This window comes from Dermacentor albipictus, chromosome 1 (assembly GCF_038994185.2).
Source record: "Dermacentor albipictus isolate Rhodes 1998 colony chromosome 1, USDA_Dalb.pri_finalv2, whole genome shotgun sequence".
Taxonomy (NCBI): Eukaryota; Metazoa; Arthropoda; class Arachnida; order Ixodida; family Ixodidae; genus Dermacentor; species Dermacentor albipictus.
Window position 1 is genome coordinate 218492475 of NC_091821.1, and position 24932 is coordinate 218517406.

Sequence of the window (24932 nt, forward strand, 5' to 3'; positions counted from 1 at the left end):
TTCGCTCTTCCTTCCTCCGCCAACAGGGTGCTACAGTGTTGGGGTCATCATTTTCTGTCTTCGACTAATTGCATGAGGCACTGTACTCATGCATTTCACTAAAGCCCCTATAATGCATGAAGTTACTTCTGTGGGACCACTAGCCCTTGCTGTTTCTGTATTACGGTTGGCAACACAATTTGTAGTAAAAAATTGAATATGCAGATAGAAACTAGCTGCCAAACCCCCTGTTGAATCATGATTTGCTGCACAGTCAGTTGGCCTCATACAATGTGTTACTTGGTGTACTTCATCAAGTTTTCCACCTCTGCATGTCTAGCTGTGCTTGTCATCATCATCAGCCTAGGACGAAGGCCTCTCCCTGCGACCTCCAATTACCCCTGTCCTGCGCCACCTAATTCCAACTAGCACCTGCGTATTTCATAATTTCACCACCCCACCTGGTCTTTTGCCGTCTTCGACTGCACTTCTCTTCTCTTGGCACCCATTCTGTAACCCTAATGGTCCACCGGTCATCTAACCTATGGAATACATAGCCTACCCAGCTCCATTTTTTTTCTCTTAATGTCAATTATAATATTGGCAATACCCGTTTCCTCTTGTGTAGAGTGTCAATTGAAAATTGCTGCACCATTGCCCTGAGTGTGTGTTAGCTTGAAGGCAGTGATAGAGAGTATTGTGCAGTCTAAGCCATAGGTGCACATTTCTGTTAGGATGCGCAAGAATCCTCAGATTTTTTTATTTGTAAGTACTGCTCCACAGACAAACAAACAAGCGGTGCTTTGTTTGCCTGTTTGCTCATTGTTTGGCTCACAAACAATTGTTGTCACATTATTCTAGCTGTCTTGTGCATTATGCAAACATTACTCTGTTGCACTGGGAAATGTCTGCAGTCGTGCAGCACTTGTGTTTACTATTTGACCCCAGAACCTAATGGTGGCATTCATTCGGTAAACAAGATGGATACTTCTCGGAGTAAATAGATTCAAATGGAGCAAGTTAATTTCTAACTGTGGACATTGCTGTACTTGGCAAACTGTGGTCCATGGCTTCCTATACACAGCTTGAGGAATAGAGCCGTTGCTCTCTTAATCTTCCAGTGCATTCTGACACATTCTTACAATTTATTAACCTAAGTAAACATATCTGATAGACAATCAACATGTATTCTCTCACTCTTAAGTGTTGGAAAAGGCTTCCTATTAAAAAAAGCATAAGCATACTCTCAATAACATTGAGAAGTGCAATTCGAAGAGACAATTTGCCAACGTGATCATAATTCGCTTTGAAATTTCTTCTCCGAGCTTCATCCCATGTGCGACCATGAAGCCGTATCAGAAAGCTCTGAAACAATTCCCTATAACCCCAGGAGTTATTCAATTATGGTTTCCCAGTAAAGACAAAAGTGGAAAAAGTAGCAATGTTATTTTCAAGGTGAACAGCACTTATTACATTGGTTGTTTAAACAGAATATTTCTGCTTTATTGCACCTTTTCTCCACTTTATATGTGATTGTGGAGGCTGCGCCATAGAGTTCCATGCTTTCGTACTGGGAAGTGACGCTCCTTGACCTGTACCGCCCCTTGCGAGAGAGGCAGAAATTCCGAACAAGCAATTGATGTGTTCTCTGGCGTTGTTCTGACACCTGTCTACTTTTACACCATGGTCCACACTTAGCTTCCTGCAGTGTTTTTTTTTTATAAGCCTTTATTCAAAAGGTGAAAAAAGTGCGCAAAATTAAATTTTCCTGCAACGCTTTGTGACGCCTTATTTGTTTACAGAGGCAACATGCCTAAATAATCACATTATAGGAATTATACAGATTATTACAAGTGTCTGCTGACTCCAAATGAATGAAAGGGCATTCATCTGTAGCTATTCTTTTAATTTAGAAAGGAGAATGAAAAGCTGCATTAGTTTTAGTCTGGTGAAGTATCTTTTTTTTTTTTTTCAGGGCTCTATATATACATTTATTTGGTGAAAGAACAGTGGCTGTTAGCAAATGTCTTCCTTTTGGAATTTCAAGCCTGAACCACAGCATTGTACAATACTATGTCATGAATTTGAAACTGTTTTGTATGTTTTGTCTATTTTTACAAGGAAGAAGTTCTCAAAGCTAAGTTGAGTGTATGATTTCTCTAGAATGTAGTGTAATCCTTGTTTATCAATAAACTATTGATATGTCTCAGGCAGATGCTGTCCTAATATAATGAAATCACAAGAAGTTAGCATCAGAATTTCAAGCCTGTCTTTTGTTTTTACATCTTTTTTAGCTTCCCAAGATTTTGCTGATGGTAAGAAAGATGTACCCAGTACTTGATAAGTGCGATTTACCAATCCGGCTTAACATCCCTCTTTAGTGTCATATTAAATGCTTGAAGCGAATACTGGTAAAAAAATGCTACCAGTAATACACATACCTTTGATAAAGAAGTGCTGAAAGGCCAGCAGCCTATTACCAACAAGCCAAGAGACATAATGCCTCTGTAGAAAAATGTGATGACCTGTTTTTGATAAAATGAGAGCACACCTTAATTAAAAGTTGTAAGACATTTTCAATATTCAACAATTCAGGCAATTCAAGTTCTCACCACAAGCTCCATTGCGAAAATTGCCACCAGGGTCAGAGCCACAAACCACATTTTTACATCAAAACGTCGCATATACGCTTTAGCTTCATAGTAGACATCGAGCCTGGAACATAACACAAATATACGAAGTAAATATACTGACATCCCTACAGCTATCCCCATTAGGTAGGATTTTGAAAACTAGAAGATGGAAATGACAGGACAAAAGATGTTTTGCAAACATGACATGTAGCGTGGGTGCACATAAAAAGACAAAAAAAAAAACTAAACTAAACTGACATCTATGCAGTTTTTTTTCTTCTTGAGAGCTGAAGTAATGGTTCTCCTTATATTATTGCATTACATGCTGCACAAATTTAATTTAACAAATAACTACACACAGCAGCAAGTTATCACCACATGGTTGAACTATCGCTATCTCTGTACTATTACCTGAAATGCTACAAGCTTAGCTATACACTCTGTTTAAATGGAACTTTGGAGACTGAAACATTGTTCCATTTAAACAAAGTTTTGATTTTACACAGTACTGCCAAGGCACGACTGTCATAAACGCATGCACTTCAGTCATATTTACAGTGCAAAGCATTGTTCATAGAAGGAGCAGTCAGATTTTACATTCACATTTCACGCCTTTTTTACAAAGAACATGAGCGCTGAAGCACACCAATGGTCAATGAAGACTTTCATGCTGCTTAGACTACCACTACCAATATTTCTCATAACCATTTTAGAAAATGCAAAAAATGTTCCTTGTATCTGGAGTCATTCCTTGAGTGTAAGATATACAATTAAATAAATTTACTCAACTGAGCTGGAACCACGGTGGAATTGTTCATACATGAAGGTGTATGAACAATGCCACCTGGTTATGGAGCGGGAACAGCCCAAACATGGTTCTGATTTCTTTGTCCACCCCCAGTGGCAGGGTGTTCCATGCATCAATTTCAATTGTCTGCTAGCGTCCTCGTGCACTTGCCTTTTGTATTTGGCTGCAAACTCTGGCATTCTTTCATGTTTATTTATTTATTTATTTGTATTTAATGATGTGCGAGTAAGTGCTTTATACCTCTTCTAGCACTGGCTAGAAATCTAGTCGCGAAAATTTTGTCTGTGTGCCCCGGATGATAAGGGAGGAATCAGTTAACAGTGGCTTGCTATAATGTTGAACGACCATTTAATTCAAGCAAAGGATAATGTTTGCAGGGTTTTATACCTGGTATTCAATGCAAGACTTGGACAACTAAATAGAAGCTATGTGTCCCAGTATGTGTTCCACAAAGGGAGCTTGGATGTCAAATGATGCAGTAATGGAATAATGAAAAGCTCCAAGTGAAGTGTCAAATGCAGTCTTGAGTCCTCAATCCGATGGTAGAAAATCGCTGTGCCTTCTGAAGCAACGTTTACTCTCACTGTTGTGGTGTTCGTGATAGTGGCACAGGTCTGACGATGCCCAGTGAAACTGAAGTGCATGTTTCTGAGTCAACTTGTTTGCTGACCTATCACGATCATTCCTGCTCTCAATTTTGGAGAGCATCACCTACTTGAAATGTGTGAAGTAAAAAGTGCTGTGTTTTACTGTTTACTGCAACAGCAGTAAAGAGCTCAAAACTCTTCTCCTCTCTTTACTAATTTGGAACATGCAGAAATAAAATCTTTAAGTATGGGCTTTACAGATATTGGTCAGTTATACCAGAAAATCCAACCTAGCTGCAAAACCAAGCTTAGATAAAGAAAATGCAACTGTCGCCTACTCGGCAGCTCAAAGGAAAACGTTAAGTGACATAATACTTTTCTTAAAATTTTACACCTTAGGAACGTTTCCAATGTTGCAGTAAGAATTAGCAGCATGAGTGAAAGCCAGAAAATCATCAACGTATCCCATCACATGACATTGGATCCACAGGAGATTACCTAGTGCATATCTCTCAACATTGATGAAAAGCGTCTTTGTTCTATGACATAAACATTAATTTAGGCAATAAGAGTGCAACTGATTAAAGAAATGTCATAAATTCCACTATTCATACAAAATGCCCATTTATTATTGTCAACATGGACACATTCCTTGACAGAGGCTGCCAATTCATCCTTTTGGATAACTAATATGCCTTCTATTATGACAGCAAATGCACTGCAGTCCCCTGGATTATCATTTGAAAATTGGACTACAGCTGGAAGTTGCTGACATTGAAAGTGCCTGGTACTGTCAAGCGCTCCAAGTTTCCCTACAAATATCATGGGATTGTGCACTGCCATGTGTCCCAGTCTGACAAAATAGCTCTGAAAGGCACTCCAGGCCAATAGGTTTTTATTGAAAAGAACACCTCCTGTTCCAAATTTCTTGCTTCTTTTACAGTGTATGTCAATCACTCTAAATTTAGGTGGAAGAGCAGCCAAGTGGGCATTTTCATTTAGCTTTTGAACTTTCAGGGAAGCTTGCATGAACTTCTTCTCTACCACTGTACAAGGATTTTCAGAGAATTTACCTTAATTTAAGATTACCAAAGAGCCCTCTTTCTTTGCCATAAGGACACGCGGACTGTAATTCACCGTACTCCTATCTCTTGTTGAACTTAATTATTGCTACATTCACATTAATGCTTTGGAGGATATCATCATTGACAGTATCAGAAAATGTCCCAACCATGGCATCTATGAAGTTGTTAATAGCCTTGCAGTTCTAGCTGCAATAAACAAAACAGTAATCATGGCAATGGTGACGAGATAGAAGTGGAGTCTCTACTGAATGAACAATACAAAAAGATCCTGAGCCAGCCATATTACAAGGAATTTATCTTTGTCAAATGACATTATATGTAGTTTTACTGACAGTGAAGGGCACATACACACATGTGTACACATTTCCCTTTCTGTCTGTTGCCTTTTTCCAATGCTTCCACAGTCTTAATACTGTAGCAACTAAATTTCTCGCCCTGCAGACATTAAACAAATGTTCAGACACCATGAAATAAAATCGTCAATGAGAATCTGGTCATCAAGTTTAATACTTTTACCTCTGCTTGCAAACACCACTTTGCACGACTGAACAGTGGTGACTATATGCACAGCAGCGTGACAAACTGCGTAAGGCAACACCGGAACCAGTGAATACTTGCTGTCACTTTGTACACAGCATTCAAGTTACTGCACTAGAAGTAACACAGTGCTGAGGCATCCACTTCAGTCAGTCAGCCTCAAGCATTTAGTTCTTTACATCAGAAACAATACCAACGATAAAAAAACACTGCATTAGTAACATACTGTTGTAATAGTTGTGAAACTGCATGCAATACTTACTCATAAAAAACCATTGTCCATAAAACAATTGGGATGAGGAAGTAAAAATAGTACATAAAGCGTGCATTTTGCACTGAAATGAAAACAGATATGTCAGGTTAGCTAGTAGGTCAACTGGACTATGTATTTCTTCACGAGAACAAATTCAAATTTCCTAGTGCTACTCATAAATATTACCATTAAAACCAGCATTATTTTATTACACAGAAACATCTGTAGTCAACAACATATGAATTTTAGCCAGATGCATAATGTAGCTTGGTTGCACCATTCTTTTCAATAAACTTAACATGTAATCAGACAAAAACAATTGTTATGACAAGAAAACATCTTTGAAAGAGCCTTGTATACCTTTTATGAAAGTTGTGGAATGTCGCATCAAAGGGTATGTCCTCGCTAATCCTTCCAGCAAAATGTTTTTGAATGGCAAGTAAAATATTGCCCCAGCCACAACTTTGTGAGCTTTCACCTCCTTTTCATTATGCCTACCGCTCTTGAAGCTATGCTGATATGCCCGCCCAGAATAATCTGATCATGCTCTGCCTATCTACATGCTGGGCTTTGGTATCGTAGAGTTAATACACAGACTGACATGGCCTCCCAAGTCAGGTGGTGCAAACCTCTACCCTGCCACTTATTCCAGAGTCCATGGTATCATTCTCTGCTCCCAGGTGTTCCCATCGTCTTATCAGTTGAAAGATTTCTTTGCTTCTGCTTCTGCCAATCACTGCACAGTCATGGCATCTTACAAAATCTGGCCAAGAGCCATGATGTTTATAGATAAGCAGCAGTAAACATGACAAGCAGCAGGGATTCCAGGCAGTTGAAGCACAATTATGTATAGGCTCTCTGCTGCATGTAGTACATGAATAATACTTAGCTCATACTATGTTTGTGGCAGCATTGTCTAGCAATAGTAGGACTGTTCATGATTTTAAAAAAAGTATTGTAGGGCTCAGTCAAGCAACACCTTATAACAATCTGGACAAATGTTTCTCAGTTTTAAAACGTGCACTATACAAACAAATGAAGAGAGCTGTTGTTTCTCTGTACGTGCTGAGAGCGCTTGTAACAAGGCATCAAAAAAATAGAGAAGCTATCGCTTCTACCTAAAAAACTTCCTGGACTGTTATCATAACTAAACAGTAAAAACATGTCCAACTTGTCCTTGCATACTGCAGTAATTGCCATGAAGTAATCAGTTCTAGAGAGAAAATGCAAGCAGCTGTATTTTAGCGAACATAGTGAGCAAGCAGTTGAGTTTGGCAAGTCATGCAGATAACTAGCAATCTTGTCGAGTAATAGAGTGGGTGAAAAAAGAACAGAAATGTGATCAAATTAGGAAATTCCCAGGCACAGGACAAAATTGGCTGATAAAAGAAAGGGGTTACTGGGGGTAGCTGGAAGAGGTGTTCATATTTGCCACTCTTCCAACTTTAAAATTAATAGAACTCCTGCCGAAACAACACCGAAAGAGGGAGAAGGGGAAGGGCACAGATAAGACAGATTTCTTTTGAAGTTTGCCTTGAGCACACACCTTGTGTAAGATACATATGCAATTTATTAACAATTATTTGCCTTTAGACGCAACACACAAACAGCAGCAAACTTGAAAAAGTGGAAACTGACAAGAAACATGTATTTTAGACTACAGTGACATTTTCAATGACATTTTGTTGTCAATTTCGCCTGCCTCAGGAACGTGTCAGAAAAAAATCTTGCTTGAAGGAGATACACCTCTAGTACCCTCTCACAATCAGCCAACTACTAGTAGTATGGTAGGAGACCGATGAGCGGATTTATTTTGAGAAGAAAAACTATTTTTCATAAAAATTCCAGTAACATTAGCAAAACCATACAACAAGGCAGAATTTATAAACATTACAAAAAATTCGGCAGAGTTGGCAGGTATGGGCATTAATCTTTACATGGACATAAAATTAGCTGATGATGATAAAGAAAGAGTTCTACTAGGAGCAGGCAGAAAACATCATGAAGCCCTAATAGAAAATGTGCTCAGCAAAATGGCCAACATAAAATCCTGCCGAAGGTAGGCTTCCATGATTTCATTTTAAAGCAGCACCATGTTAAATTAAAACAGCAAAATGCAAGTACTATATAGTATCAAATTTCAAGAATTAGCATCTAACAAGTTTCAGCTTCAAAACTCAAGGTGCACAAGATATGTTCTCACCATATAGGAGTATAGTTGACAAAAACAGCACTAATATGGATGTAGAAATAATCTTCACTTTTCCTTGCCACTCTTGACTTCTCTTGTTAGACTGGCTTTCTAGTGACTTGCACATGATACCGGTGTAGTTGCGTAGCACAAGAAGGATTACGAAAGCCATCCAGCCAATGAATCCAAGGGCTACTGCAATGCTAAAGAAAGAAAGGCTTAGGTTAAGTATGTGCACAATTTGATCCAACAAGTGACAGCGTTAAGTGAGTTAAAAGTGCTGTTCCAGATCATGCAAGCATACCCGACAATCTGTGTCAACACCCTACTACGTAGGAATGCGTGAGGGGCAATGGTGTATCTTTAACAAGCACAAGGCACTTGACTTGCTCATCGATAGCTGTGATGCTGGTATTATTGCATTCAGGGGTGTAGCCAGGGGGAGGGGGGGTGGCTTATGGGGCTTCAGCCCCCCCCCCCCCCACACACACACACAATATTTTTTCATGCTGTCATGCACCGTCGACCAAAACAAGCCACGGTACTGGAAATCGTTATGGATTTTGTCTAGAATGTCTTTTTCACGCTTGCAAAGACATTTCTACACGAACACTGTGAACTCGAGTTGAATGTCATGGCAACGCCCATGTACCTAGAGTCGCACAATGCAAAAAGACCCATCCAAGCACAAAGTTTCAAGGGCACTTTGATGGCGAGCGGGCTCGTCACAGCGTCTCGCACAGGCCGTGGAATCTACAGAGCGCATGGATTTCAATTCCAAAACTTCATGGGTATTAAGTTCTCATAAACTTTTGATGTGAAGGGTGCATTGACATTTCCAAAGTCGTGCTTTAAATTTTCAATTCCGGAACTTTGTGGGTTTAATGTTTTTATAAACAATTGGCGCCAAAGGTGCACTGACTTTTCTAAATTCTTACATCAGACCAGAAAACGAGACAAGCCAAATCGACACGCTATCAGGTAAGTTGACAAAGCACGCAGCGAGGTCCGATCAGACGAAGTGTTGTGGTGGTTGATTTGTGCCGTCATGTCGCAGAAAAGAACATCAACACTGTTTCCACCTGCACCAAAGCCTCCATGTCAAGACACTAAAGACAGCAAACGTAACTACGTTCTTATTTATTTTTTTCTACTTTGACTTTTACTTGCGAGGATACATTGAGCTTCTTCAATTTTCTTGTTCTCGCTGCCCGCAGGCTGCCACAGCCAGTCAGAGCGCATGCGTTTTTCTCGTGCTGCCCCAACCACAGCACGGTCCACTTTGGTTCGCATTTGACACATTAAGCTTCTTCAATTTTCTTGTTCTCGCTACCCGCAGGCTGCCAGAGCCAGCCAAAGCGCACGCATTTTTCTCGTGTTGCCCTGACCACCGCGCTGCCCACTTCGGTGTGCGTTTGTTTTTCACTGGCTGAGTGGATTTTGGCCTGGCAGAGTTTAGGACGCTTTCTGGCTAGCAAACGAGAAAAAGAAACAATGGTCACTCGCCACCACCACTGTGGGGACTCGACGGATTACAACGTGTTCACTTGAGGGCATCATCTTCACTTTGATGTTATTGCAACCTCTCCAGAAAATCTTTTGTTTGACCAGTGTAGGATACCGAGCAGTAGGCGTATAATTCTGTGGACCAAGCATCTCACGTTTTCTTTGATATTCCTTAGGTAGCCACATTAGGTGCCCAAAGTAAGCATTGGATTGTGGCCAGCATTGCTTCCTTTGCATTTTTATTCATTTCGGTGCCCCTGCCTCACACACACATAAAAAAAGGCATTGCTGCGGTGGAGCAAAGTGACGTGTGGTGAAAGTTTGATTTTGTTACTTCTTTTGCGGAAAGTAATGGGCCACGGGACTCTTCAGTTGCCGGATACTCTTATTACATTATTGCGATAGTAACTATATGGACACTCCAGGCGCATTCCTGCCGTCGCCGACATGTTCCATGTGAAGTCCAAGGGCGATAACATTGTGACCGCACGCCGCTTGTTGTATGTGCGAATGAAAGCGTAAGGGGGGGTGGGGAGGATGGGTGAGGCGACGATGATGACTCAGTCTTATGTGCGCAAGGGAGAAAAGTGGGGAGGAAGCGTGCTGCCTTCAGTTGCACGCAATGCATCAGGGTGAGCGGAGGGAAGGCGGGAAGGGGAGGGGCCTTAGGTTGCACAATCATGTTGCGCAACATGTTTATTTGCCTTGTCTGGTGCATTATATGCAGTGACTTTTGCTTAGATGCATGGATTTATTAGACACTTGTACGTACATTTAAATATCTTGTTGTGAGGTATTGTGTATATACATGCAGTGAACATTGTTTCCAGTGACACTTTTTTGCCCTTTATCAAGCTGTATCTTCGCATTTCTAATGCATATTTTGTAGAACCCCTGCTTTTTATATGTGCTCTCTGTTGTGACTACAATTTCGGTGCAATTACTCACAATACATGACTGCTGACAGCTGCTGCTGCGCAATACATTCGAACGAAGGACAGCGTTATTGAGATTTTTCCCTGGCCGTTGCATTATACAAAGATGTAAACATGATTATGGAATGACAAAGTTTCATTAAAATATTTGTCTTCAACTTGTTAATTTTGTGGCCTTTACATTTTTCATATCAGCAGAATGCAATGCTTAGAACTGATACAGTTCTAAAATTCATGTGATATTTTCTGTACTTATTAAATAGACAAAACACATGGAAGCATTTATATCAGTTATTTCTGGCATAAATTTTGGGACATACGAATATATTATTTTATGAAAAATACATACTTTGCTTGTCTTAACAGTGCATAGTGTTCAAGAATTCGTTTACAGCACCATTGGCAATGCCAGTGCAGTTATTATTGATGTATTTGATCCCTCAACAAATACTATATGAAGGAGGCCAAGCTACAGAGTGAGACCCCCCCCCCCCCTAACCGAGATTTCTGACTACGCCACTGATTGCATTAACAGAAACGTGGCTACAACCTCATGTACAAGATTGTGAAATCTTTTCCTTGTTTCGATTTCGTATCTTCCATTATAATTGCACTGCTCGCCAAGGCGGAGGCGTACTACTCGCTAGTATTTCAAAGCCCCTGCAGTGTCATAACGTCCACATTCATTGTAACCTAGAAGTTGTGTGTGCTTGCGTTGATATCGGTTAGCGTGAAATTATCATCACTATTTGCTACCGCCCTCCCTCCTACCCATCCACTTTCAGCACTGAGCTTCACAATGTGCTTAACACAGTTACATTGCGGCATCCTTCAAACCTCATTACATTATTGGGGGATTTTAGGTTCCCCAACATATGCTGGACTACTGATCTTCCGTGCTGTTATCCATCTTCTTCACAAAGTAAAGACTTTCTTGATCTCTGCTCTTTATTTTGCCTAACACAATTAGTATTAGAACCAACTAGGATCTCAGACAGCACTGCTAACCTCCTTGACTTAATCCTACTCTCTCATCCTAACATAGTTACCGATGTTTCATGCTTACCGGGCTTAAGTATCAACTGGGGCTTTTGTTCCAACATATTGTCTCCTGTGTTAAAACCAGTTGTTGAAATAATAATAATAATTTACCACTATGATAGGGAAAATTTTGATGATGTTAATATTGAGCTAGCTACCTTTCTTAATCCTTTCCAAGCCAATTTGATGATCACATGGTTGATAAGAACTGGATCGTTTTCAAAAATAAAATACATGAGCTCACCAATAAGTTTGTTTCATCAAGTGCAATACCATGCTATGTTAAAGAGCTCTGGTCCAACTCCAAGTTCAAAAAGGCTTTCCAACTGAAAAAAAAAATGACTGTATCGAATAGCGAATAAAAGTGCACTGGCTTCGAAAAGGGATGCTTATAAGGAAGCGAACAATCGCTACACAGAGGCCATAAAACTTGCCATAATATTTGCCAAAAAGGCGTTCCAAGAACACACTTTGCCCACAATGCTTGCGAATGACCCTAAAAAGTTTTGGTGTGTTATTAGCCCCCCAGACATAATTCAGTCACGCTGATTGATTCCAGTGGTCCACCGGTACCCGATGATGTATGTCCCCATGTCCTTAATTTTGTATTCTGTAACAACTTTGTCGTATGCACTGACCTTGCACTTCCAACTCTTGAGTTTTTGGAATTGCCCAGCTATGGACTTTTATCGTTGAACCTCTTGGGGTCGAAAATGTAATCAAAGGTCTGAAGTTTTCATCAAGTGATGGTGCTGATCAGATTAACATGGAATTTCTGAAAAGTACTGTTGTTTATTCATTTGTTCTACTTTTAAGAATTTTTTCAGCAATCTTTAGGCACCCATCTGCTCCCTGCAGATTGGAAGGTCGGGAAGGCTTCACAAGTCCGACAGCGAAAATTCGCCACTCAACTACCGCCCTATTTCCCTCACGAACATTCCTTGGAAGGTTCTTGAGCATATTTTGTGCTCACATTTAGCAAAGCACTTAGACAATACCTCATTTTTCACAAAAGCATGACAAGGTTTCCGAAAAAGCTTGTCTTGCAAAACACAACTCTTTTCTTTCAATCACAGCTTTCATCTTATTCTCAACAAAGGTTCATTCGCAGACTGCGTTTTCTTTGACTTCGCCAAGGCCTTCGACAAAGTGTGTCATAAATTGCTTTTACTTATACTTAGTAAACTTAGTCTTGATCCTAACGTGTTTGCATGGCTTCAACATTTTCTGCTTAATCGGTAACAATATGTTGTGTCAAATAACCATATGTCCTCATTTAACAATGTAGACTCTGGTGTGCCCCAAGGATCAGTTATAGGCCCTCTTCTTTTCCTAATTTACATTAATGATTTACTCAATTATTTTTTTTCTAACACTTACCTTTTCGTAGAAGATTGTGTTATCCTCTGTGAAATCTCAGACAAATCTGATAAGAAATTCCTACAAGATGATATTAACGCTATGTGTAAGTGATGTGGCTTATGGTTAATGCAACTTAACATAAGTAAATGTACATGTATGCATGTAACTTGCAGTGATATTCCTTCGCCAAACTATTACCTTAATGATATTCCCCTAGAAACTGTAACCTCCTATGAATAAATACCTAGGTGTCCACATAACCTCGACACTTTCCTGGTCGTTACACATCGATAAGGTAATTAACAATACTAACCTCATGCTAGCTTATATTCGCAGAAATTTTTCTTCTGCTCCTACATCATTAAAGTTAACCTTATACAAAACACTTATTAGGAGTAAAATGGAGTACACCACATCCATCTGGGCCCCGCACCTCAAAACCCTTATTCAATCACTTGAACTAATCCAAAATAATGCCGCGCGTTTCATTTATAACAATTACAGCTGCACATCAAGCGTAACTTCCATGAAAAACTCCTTGCTACTAGCTCCACTCTCAAACTGATGCAAGTACTTTTTCCTTGCTTTATTTCATAAAATATATTTCCACAATTCCCATCTGCGCGATAAGCTACATTTCCTCTTGCATTGATCATAGCCATAAGGCTGGAATAATTCAATGCCACACCAGAACCTGCCACGAACAATTTATTCCTAGGAACTCTCACGAATGGCACCACCTTCCCGGCGAAGTTGTTGCAATCAAAGACAATTCAGTTTCATTCCCTCTGGGATACAATTAACTAATAAATTTTGCTGTATTAACTAGCCACTTTTTGCTGCTTTGTTATTTACTTTTGCATGTTTTTACCCACTCCTTTATGTAACACTTCAATCTTGAGGGCACAATAAAATAAAATACATTTGTGGTATTTTTATAAGAGAGGATTTTTTAGCAATTAAACTACACATGTCAGAAAGCTAAATGCAATGACTGAATAAAGGCACTCTTCCTCAATTCAACTGTTCATGATGTCATGTTCACCATGGGTTTCTCCACATAGTATAATTAGCAACAGCACACAAAACAAGTACTCTTCCTCAATTAAACTGTTTGTGATGTCATGTTCACATAGGTTTCTCCACATGGCATGATTAGCAAGAGCATCCAAAATAGTAGCAGTGCTACACGAGTTATGGGGACAAGTAAAATATGAACAAACCTACCTCAAGGTCAGTCTGTCATACTTCTGATAGTACACAAGCCCTTTCAAAGAGAGTTCTATAAACTTCTCGATGACTTGGACCTAGAAACAATAGAAAATAGTATATAATGTATACAGAAGAGAGACTTCGGCATACAGAAAGTGAGATTTTATAATAATGTCCCTTAATAAGTCGTGTAGCCTTATAAAAAGCATCTGATTTCTCACTTGACAGGGCAAAAAAAAAAAAGGAAAGAAAGAAAGAAAGAAAAGGAAAAGCTTTCCATACAACAGGAAATTTGTTATGTCCAACAATCAAATGCACAGTAGCTCTTTCTCTGGAATGAATTCTGTTGTTATTTTGTCCCCTGAAATCTGTCCAAACGTAGCTTGATGTGCTCTGTACAATATGTTTCTCGGTAGGGAGAATATTTTTTTATGTTTTAAAGATTTCTGAAAAATTAATGTATACATTTACCTTTTTATATACCAGGTGTTTCAGCGAACACTTTCAAATTTTTTTAAAACTGCCTATGGCAGATAGCACAATTCTAGTACATGAGCTGGTCTAATCAAAGAGGCGGACATTACTTGTGCAAAAAACTGAAATACATAATGAAGTAATTTAAAAGATCACTCATTCAGTTTTCAGCTAATTACCTTATGGCACATATTTCAATTTACAAATTCTAGCCAGGGAGTTCGCGAGGCAGATCCACTTGAAACGAATTCACAGGATGACACCAGTTTCGAGATAGTAATTCCCTAACTTTGCAGAGAAATGCATTGGCATTCCAGTTACTTGCGCGCTTCGGTCCATAAAACGACGTTTTCTTAAGAAAGTTAGTGGAATGACCGTGCATTTTTACCGCGAGTTTGACGGTTTATATTTCGTAAATGGTGTCATCCATACAATTATTTTCAAGTGGATATGCCTTGCAGACTCACCCGCTAGAATTAGTAAATTATGACAAGGGCCATGAGGCCATTAGTTAAAAACTTAATTAGTGATTTTTTTATTAGTCGATTATGCATTTCCATTTTTTTGCGCAAGTAATGTCCGCCTCTTCGAGTAGACTAGCTCAGGGACTAGAATTGTGCTATCCGTCACAGGCAATATTGAAAAAATGTTGAAAATGTTCACTGAAACACACTGTATATTAAATTTAGATATTACACTTACTTTATATGTGTACATTTACTTTATAAGCTTGCAGCAGAATTTGGGCTGCTCTATAACACAAGCATTCATTGCTGTACTAGATATGGAAGAGCGTGAAGTTATGAAGAGCAGGGACAAGCCGCTAATTACTGAGACGTGAATGTTCCCACGACACTAAAGCTTAGTTAATGAGCTTCCCTCAAACAGACTACAAACCATAGAAGCAACAAACAGACCACAGAAAATACCAAAGAGCCACACAATGTGCCTTTATGAATTGCACAGAGGTAAAGAAGCACATGTCACGTAACCACAGATGACAAGGTGCATGCAAAAAAAAAGGAAACCGAGGGCTTTGATTTTTATTAGAAAGACAAAGAGTGGCTCATGCACAAATATTTTTAAAATTTTCTTTTTTATATTTAGGTTCAAATTTAGGGTTGTGTTCCTTAAACAAGAAGATAGAGTATCCCCTAATAATCAGTTCCCTGCAACACTCGCAGCTTTTTCCTCATCCTCGGACTTTTGATGAGAGAATGTACCTTTGTAAGCATGCAAGACCAACTACTTAACCCAACAATTAGTTCTCTTCCCACTTTTTCATTTTTGCCATTAAATATATAGTCACATACTTTAGTACTATAAATATATCCACATATGAATGGAGTGTCATGAGTCATACATGAAAACTAGAGCCTGAAATTTACAAATATGTCAGAGCGTTGAAAATTAGGGTTGTTACTAGTGGAACTTCCAGGTGCTAAAAGCTGACAAGCTGGTCCAATTCCTTCTTTTTTTTGTGAGAAAATAAATGTCTTGCAGCATGGCATTAACACTTACTGCCTCCTTGTACCTTGACTGCTTGAGTAAAGTCTCAATCATTTCAATCAGCTCATGCTGTCTCTTGGGCATCATGTCCCTAAAAACAAGACAAAATATGAAAGCTCCAACAGAATCGCACCTACAAAACATGTTTAATGAGGTTCAATATGTTCTAAACTTACCTGAACTGACGAAAAAATAAAGAAAATGTTGTGTCCTCTATAATCTGTTTTTGCTCCTTGAACTGTGCGAGAATCTGCTTTGCATTTGTAAGCAGTGCAACTGCTCTGAAGTGCCAGTCAGTGTTGAGGTATTCAACAGGCAAGACACCCTGCACAAAAGATTTAACAGAACAACATACAAATGATGCATATAACTTGGCATAAGTCTCATGCTTGCAACTGTGCTTCAATCCTCAAAGACTCACAAGAGAATTGATTGGAATAGGCACACCCAAGAGAACAGCCATAAGAGGTGCCAAATCAGCTTGATTGATGTCCACTCTTCTGTACAAGGAAAGATTCCATGCTACAATAACGAAAAGAAAAAGAATCAGGCACATTGCTTCTGTTTTGGCAGGCATAAAAGATAATGGCATCCTGATGACTCATACGAAAGAAAAGGAGAACACAAAATCATGCTGCTGTGTGCTAAATATAATTCAAGCAAAATGACAAAGTGTTGATTTCTATCCAGAATGATAACATATTTTTCATGATGCTGGTAAAAGGTATCACTTGAAGCTTTCCTGCCATTGTTCACTGTATAGTTTCTGTGCCAGTAAATTGTGCTGTGGTACCTCCAGGGCTATATGTCAATGCCTAGTGAACTGTTGTCAGTTCAACTACGCCCTGGTATATGTAGCAAAGACACTATTGTAACCATGCTAGGAGATGCACCACATCACTTTGCTTAAATGTTTAGTAGAAATAAGTTTGCAATTTGAAAACAATTGTGAAGGTATTTGAAAGTATCCAAAAATTATTCATTCAGTATTCACTTTGTTAGTATGACTATCTGATTTATATTTGAATTAGTTTTAAAGAATCCCCATTTGCACAGCACTAACAGTAAGAACTTGCACTTCTGTGCAAAAGATATCAATTCTAAATCTAGGAAAAGCTGCATCACATAAGCAACACTATAGCACTAATGATTAAGTGTACGAATACTTAAAGTAGGAGCAATAACTTTTTTTTTTATGTATAACTGTCAGCCCTGTAATTACAGCATGGAGCCCCAATTTCTTTCGGGTGTGAGAAATGTAATTAAATCCCATTTTAATGTGACCAGTTCAAGGTGGAAGGTGGCTTTATATGTGAAGCAGAAGACTCAATACATCATAGGAACCGGAAGTGGTGCTCACATGGTATTACACAGCTGTGTGCACCCACAAAAAAACCACACCGCCGAAAGCCGAGTGCTACCACCATGTGATGGGATAAAAGGAGAAAGGAGGCGAGAGGCACTTCTGTGTTCCTAGAGAAGAAACAGCAGAGGATCAAGTTTAGCCTGTGTCAGGTGCCACCATCCATAACACCGCATCGGCGGCCGTGTGCCTTCAAAACAACACAGTCAGTCACAATGCATGATCGCCTCGATAGTGACCGCATTTCTGTCCACAGTTGTTGCACCAAATGGCAATGTTGTTTTGACTCGGTGTGTGCGTTGGCTGTGTGCCTTAAGAACTGCAAGGTCGCAGTTCATGATAGTGTCGATAGCAGTCGCGGTTACGTCCACAGCAGTTGCGGCAAACAGTTGCTTCGTTTCGACTCAGTGCAAAGCTGTCAAGGATGAAGAGCACCGGCTACATCCCAATGGACAGACGATCAGCTGAGAACCTGCTGAAAAATAATCGGGATGTGTATGTGGTGGTGAAAAGTGTCTCGGATGAAGACACACGCTGCAGTCGCGCTGCGAAGGAAGTCATGAGGCCTTTGCCACTGCGAACTCTATCAGTCATAAGATGACGAGAGTCGTAACTTCCGCACTGGTTTTGTGCAACACAGAAACAGGATTTGCTGATTTATTTAAGAAATAAAAGCATGTTGACATAGTAAGCATTTGCTGATTGTTTTCTTGATACCTTTGATAATTCGACATTCAGTTAATTCGGACGATGTCCCATGAAATTCGGACGAAGTCCCATGAAATCCAAATTAACGAGGTTTTACTGTACCTCCAAACCTACAATTTCTGTGGCGTAACCAGCCTCCTGCTTCACATCTGTGCTGCATTTAGAACTGGTTGTATCAAAAGGTGACAATGATTTGCTGTGCAGTTGCGAAATTGAGCCTTCATATCATAAATATCGAGTTGACAACCACCTAATAAAGCAAAGAAAGATAGATAATATATCTTTGTGTCAGCGCTCCTTTGAATGGACACTAAAAATAAATGCTAAGTTGTGATAGCACATGACACTTCTGTAATAGGCACAATAGCAACTCTTACCGTAAGAGAAGTCTTGGCAACTCACAAAAGATATAAAAACGAAAGATGGATAGTAACACTGCCCAGAGAGCTCCCACACCAACTCGCCATAACATCATAGATTTTTGACAGCATCTACATTAGCCTACTTAATCATAAATTGATAAAGAATGAGTACAATGCATTCTAAAAGAACCGAAGACTCAACCTAGCCAGTTTCAAGAACTTTTCTTGTGCCAAAACATACCAAATACCAAGTCGAGGTTTTGGGGCTGGTATACAAAAACAAGGAAAGTTTGGCCTTCATTTTCTCCACTAATAATCTATCCTTTTCTATCAAATTATTGAATATAGTTATGAAAAAAAAATTTTCCAGCCTAAGCTGCTCTATTGTTGCTCTTTACTGTCCCATTAAGCTCTGTGTTCTTCCCTTTAAAGGGACATTAAAAGCAAATATTAAGTTAAGCTAAGTGATAGATTAGTGCTCAAGAATCTCTAAGGCATGAACATTGTGAACAGAGTCTTAATAATAAAGAAATTGAGGTAAATGCAGGACATGATTAGAGACTCCCCCAGGACATTCAAGTACTTGCGAGATGATGAAAGCATTCCTCAATTAAATTCTGACACTAGTACTCAACCACTCGTTGCACAAGACGTCCTTGTATTGTATTTTAACATGAAATAAAATGCTCATCGTCCAGTTCTATTTCATTTTTTGACAAAACTTGACAACCCTTGACAACAACGACTTGACACCCTTGACAACGACGCAGGCGGTTGAACGGTTTTATTTTCTCTCGACTCCATGCCGGCCATGCTTTCGCATTTCAATAGGTATCACATAGTGCTGCGCTGGTTTTGCTGGCTCAAGAAACTCGCACAAACTGCAAGTAGCAGAGAATTCAACTTCCATGTGATGTTGCGGGATGCCCGAACGGTATCTGCCACTTGACCAAAAAGCAGCTGCAGTGGCGAATCGACCGCTCTGTCTGGGCTCGGTACCACCACCTATTGGGCGCCCTTTTAATCACCGACGGCAGCAAAGGGTGGTGATTGTGTATGAAACGTCCCCACCCCTCGGCTTTGTGGCAGGAGATCAGAATTTTGAAAAAGGTATTCGGACCAACCTTCAGATACAATTTTCTCGTAAACTAAGTCTTTTCTTGGCATGAAACAAGCGTCGCGAGGTTTCTGGAATGGTATTTAAACAGTCCACGTCGACTTAATATTTGCCTTTAGTGTCCCTTTAAGTTCCGTAATCCGTGCCTGTTTTCTCCAAGCCAGTAGCATACATGTTAAAATTTGCTGTTATTAACACTTTATGTTCCTGCCCACGATGTCCTAACACTATGTGCAGATATTTCCACGGACAAGTCTGAATACCATCACTCCTTTTAGCATATCTGAAAAAGGCAGACCCTGCCATGAGTGCTTCTGCTCCAATGCTTGGGTTATCAGTTCTCATAAGGAAATCCTGTCCCCCCCCCCCCCCCCCAAAAGCCAGACAGTGGCTGCAAGCAGCCACTGTTTGGTTGTATGGTTTCTGCTGCAAGCAGAAACCATACAAGACTACAACCATGCATGAGGGCTGACACTTAACACTGCACAGAGCACCCTGCTTCAGCCTTCTAGCCAAAACAAATTTACAGCTAGCCTACTGTACGCTGTTAGAACCAAGGGCTACCTAGGTACATACCGTATTTATTGACATAACGATCGCACTTTTTTGTTTAAAAAATTGACGCAAATTCAGGGGTGCGATCATTACGCGAGTTAAATTTCCGCGAAACATTTTTTTTTTTCCATCTCAGGTTTGCTGCGGGATGACAACAGATGGATGGATGGATGGATGTTATGAGTGTCCCCTTTGGAACAGGGCGCTGGGTTGCGCCACCAAGCTCTTGCTATTATACTGCCTAATTTCCTACCTAGGTTAAAAAAGAAGAAAAAGAAAAACCCTATGAACTCTCACAACCCAACTTTCTGATCCCCTATTGCGAACTTTGCTTTTGTACGTCTCCGTTTTTTGTAGTTTCCCTACTTTTCTTCTACCAATCTTCCAATTGCCTCTTACTAATTTCTATTGCGGACATGTTTACTTTCCCCATGCTCTCGCTGAACCCAAGGGCTTCAAGGAGGCCAGTTATTCCTAAATCAATCGCTGGGCAGATATCTTCACATTCTAATACAACATGCTGCATTGCTTCCCTCGCTTTACCACGGCAAGCACATGCTTCTTCTTCCTTCTTTTATCTCGCTTTATAGGTGCTTGTTCTAAGGTATCCCGATCTCACTTCGAAAAGTAATGAGCTTTCCTTTGAGTTATCATAAATTGTTTCTTTCCTGATTTTGTTTTTTTTCCTCTTAAGTAGTTACTCATGGCAGGCTTCCTTTCCATTGCCGTCACCCAGGAGATTATTTCAGCATCTCTGACTTTCCGCTTGACGTTCTTTGTTGCTGTGTTGCCTACCCTACAGGTCGCATACTTGCTTGTGAGCTTCCTAGTTCTTTTCCTCCACTGTGAATCAATGTTTTTCCTGTACAGGCCAACAAATAGGCAGCTGCCGCTGTAACAGTGCTGGACACCAAAACAAAAATGGCGGCTGGCAGAGCAAGCGGAACGGGCCAAACACGATTTTTTTTTCTTCTCGCGAGTATGTTACGCGCATTGAAAGTTTCTTCCGTGTCAATAATGAATAATATCGTTACTGTCGGCAAGTTTGTAGCAATAACATAGCCACGACCACTTTGAGGGGACAGAAACAGTGATGGGCATGCTTAGCTGCCAGTGACATAGAAACACATGGCAGGCACACTGCGGAAATTGCGGGATTTGTCTTCAATACTATCCTAATGTGGCACGTTACCGCTAAGGGTGGGCGAATATCTTAGCTGTTACAAGAGTCGGCGTATGAATAGGGTACACTTCTAACGCATCAGTGTAAACGCTGGCAGCCACTATCGTTGCCGCTAGCGATTTGTTGCGTGCCCACGAGTGCAGACGAGAGGAATCAAAAGGTGCCATTTTTGTTGTTGTTGTTCACCCCAACCATTATAAAGCCTACAAATGGAAAGTACAAATGGAAAGTGTGGAAAGTGATGAAAGGAATGAAATGGGGCATCTACTTAAGAATGTTTGGTGCGTGTAGACTGCTTGGTATGTCTTGAAGAGTTGTTCGCATAGCATTCGACAGATGCTAAGCATGATCATCATTAGCTAGACTTGGCACATGACATATTGCTGTGGCAAGTTTGGGATGCGTTCATTACATGGGAAAGGAAAAAAAAAAATCAAATTTTGATGACAAAATTCAGGGGTGCGATCATTACGCGAGTGCGATCATTATGCAAGTAAATACGGTACATAGTATTAATTTTATTTCAGAGTTTTGACCTCTGTCAATATTTTGACCTCACACAATTACAATGTTAAATTAAATATGAAATCAGAGACTCTCTTATAGAATCTCTTCTTTAAGTTTGCTGGTAAATGAAAGTGACAAGCTACAGAGGCTACACACTTCCTGAATGATGAGTACATAATACAGCTGAGTCTGTTTAGAACTGTTGTTGATATGATATAGTGGAAGTATGCTAGTGAAAACTTCATTACAGGTGTAGGAGTGCCGTGCACCAACGCTGAGGTACATCCCCTACCAGCACACTCAACGCTGCTTGTAAATAAATCGCTGGAGATCTGAACATCCACATTTTAAAAGGTAATGCATTACAACAAAAATAATAATACCTCTGGGGTTTTATTTTATTTATTTATTGATATTGTTAGCCCAAAGACCGATACAGGGTGGAGAAATCATAAAGTAAGCTTCAAAGATCGCTACAAACATGAGCGCTACACAAATCAAACCAGAAAATACAACTGCTTAATTAGGCCAATTTTACACAAGAAAATCTGCAGGTATATAAATGAGCATTGTATGACAGGCACCGAACACTACAAGCAACAACTGCACCATACAAAATCAAATTTTCAACATCACACACAGGAACTTCGACAATATCCCATAGAATCATTTCAATCTTGTCATGCTTACACCTGCTGCCTATCATTGCACAAGAAAGCTAATAATGTGTGAGGATGGTTACATAGAAGAATAATATGCCACTACAGATTTTCAAACTGTTCTAGAGAATAAATTTTCATTATGCTATGCGGTAGCGCATTCCCATCTTCAATCGTTTTAGGAAAGAGGGAGTACTTAAATAAGTCAACCTTTGCAGGTATGGGCATATATTGGTCCTTGTGACTAGACCTAACGGACCGTGATATTCGCAATGTTCTGTTTTGTAATTACTTTTGAGTGTCGAAATTGAAGCGGTTATATTTCATTAAATAAATAAATTTTAGTCAGCCATTTTTCGCCGCAACTAAAAGCTCCGGCAAGTTTAGTTGAGTGAGCATCTCAGTGACTGAATCCGTGTACCTATATTTTGACATAACAAACCTTGCTGCGTGCCTCTGTATTTTATGCGAAGCATATTAACGTAGGTTTCGGGCCTTCGCGCGACGCCCGGCGGTGGCCACCATTGACCCTGAAGTGGGGTCACGTGACATGACGTCACGTGATGACGTCACACCGGCTGCAGATGGGACCTCATATCGCGCCGTCGGTCGCCTCCCGGCGGTGGCCACCATTGACCCTGAAGTGAGATCACATGATGTGACGTCACGTGATGACGTCACACCGGCTGCAGATGGGGCCTCATATCGCGCCGTCGGACGTTGCCTGGCGGAGGCCTCCACGCTTCGGTTCGCGCCGTCGCGCGCGACACGGCGGCGGCGCCCCCATCGCTGCATCACATGATATGTGACGTCACGCCAGGGATGAAGCGGCGCGCGCCTGCCGTCGCGTCAGTCTCTGTGCCCGCGACCGCGCCAGCGTCTTTGCGCCGGGCGTGTATGCGGTCAAGATGCCTCCAAACGCTAAGGATACGCTAAGGTTAAGCCTCCAATTTTTTTCAATTTGATTTACTTCATTCTTCTTATATGAATCTCATATTATGTGAGCATATTCTATCGCGGAATGTACCCATGCCAGATATGCAGTTAGTTAAACATCTCGGGGAGCAAGTTTAAGCCTACATCTTAGTGACCAAAGTTTAACCGCTACGGCATTACATAAATAAGTGATGTGTTTTTTTCCAAGATAAGTCATCCGATATCGTAACGCCTAAATACTTGAAGTGGCTCACTTGTTTTATTGGTTTACCGCCTAACTTATAATTGGAAAGTAATAATTTTTTGTTTTTCTAGTTATTCGCGCATAAACAGTTTTTTTGTAATTTACTTTCATTTTCCATCGCTTACACCAATTAGTGATTGCTTCTAATGCTGAACCTAATTTTAATTGGTCCTCATGACATTAGATTTTAGAATATATTAAGCAATCATCTGCAAATAAATGAACCATCATCTTATTATTAAGGCCATTTGTCATGTCATTAATATAACATAGAAACAGTATAGGTCCTAACACAGACTCTTGAGGGACACCTGATGTTACTTTTAGAATTTTCTATTGGTTTCTTTTCACTTCCACATATTGCAACCTGTTCGTAAGGTATGAAAGAATCCATTTAAATATATTTAAATTAACTATACCTAAATTAACAAGTAGTTTACCAATCAAATCCGAGTGCGAAACGAGGTCAAAAGCTTCTGATAAATCTAGGCAAATTCCATCCACCTGACCTGTTTCATTAATTACCTCAGCAAAATCATTTACTGTTTTCTGCAAGCTGGGTGATAGTGGACAATTGGCTCCTAAATCCATGCTGGTTAGAAAAAAATATGTTCGAGCTTACAACATAGTTAAACAAGCTTTTTGATAGGATATGCTTGAACATCTTGCAGCAAGTATTGTAATTGAAATGGGTCTATAATTTTGAACTCTATGTTTGTCCCCAGTTTTATGAACTGGCACGACTCGCGCTATTAACCAATCATTCGGTAAATTGTGCTGTTCAAGAGACGCAGCGAAAATTATCAGCAAACACTTTGCAATCCATTCAGCATATCATCTCAAGAATTCATTAGGGATGCCATCTGGGCCAGGAGACTTTTTCGTGTCTAGACCTAAAAGAAGTGAAAGTATACCTTTTTAAAATAATGTCTGGCATGTCTGAACGAGCATTAGTAATTTTCTCTCTTATTTCTGCAGGCAATGGTAAAGGATGGTCAAACATGGAATGTAAAAATTTGTTGTATCTATCAGCGATCTGCGCAAAGTCTGTAATTATACATTCATTGCTGGTAACATACCTCACATCCTTACGTGATGGAGCAATGTGACACCAAAAACGCTGTGGCGAATCTTTCATAAACCATGATAAAGTGTGGGAATAGTAAGGTTCTTTTGCAGCAGATAA

The 24932-nt window shown here is 40.0% G+C and overlaps 1 protein-coding gene across 2 annotated transcripts in view; it reads right to left on the reverse strand.

The window, feature by feature from the left end:
- Window positions 1–24932, reverse strand: part of LOC139054224 (GPI ethanolamine phosphate transferase 1-like) — a 77088-nt gene that overhangs the window by 21703 nt on the left and 30453 nt on the right. For both annotated transcript variants that reach the window (XM_070530908.1, XM_070530907.1), the window contains exons 7-14: window positions 16534–16634; window positions 16289–16437; window positions 16125–16203; window positions 14145–14224; window positions 8086–8276; window positions 5892–5964; window positions 2592–2694; window positions 2421–2504 (exon numbers count right to left, since the gene is read on the reverse strand). In XM_070530908.1, the coding sequence (XP_070387009.1) occupies window positions 2421–2504; window positions 2592–2694; window positions 5892–5964; window positions 8086–8276; window positions 14145–14224; window positions 16125–16203; window positions 16289–16437; window positions 16534–16634 (860 nt within the window). The remainder of the gene's footprint in view (window positions 1–2420; window positions 2505–2591; window positions 2695–5891; window positions 5965–8085; window positions 8277–14144; window positions 14225–16124; window positions 16204–16288; window positions 16438–16533; window positions 16635–24932) is intronic.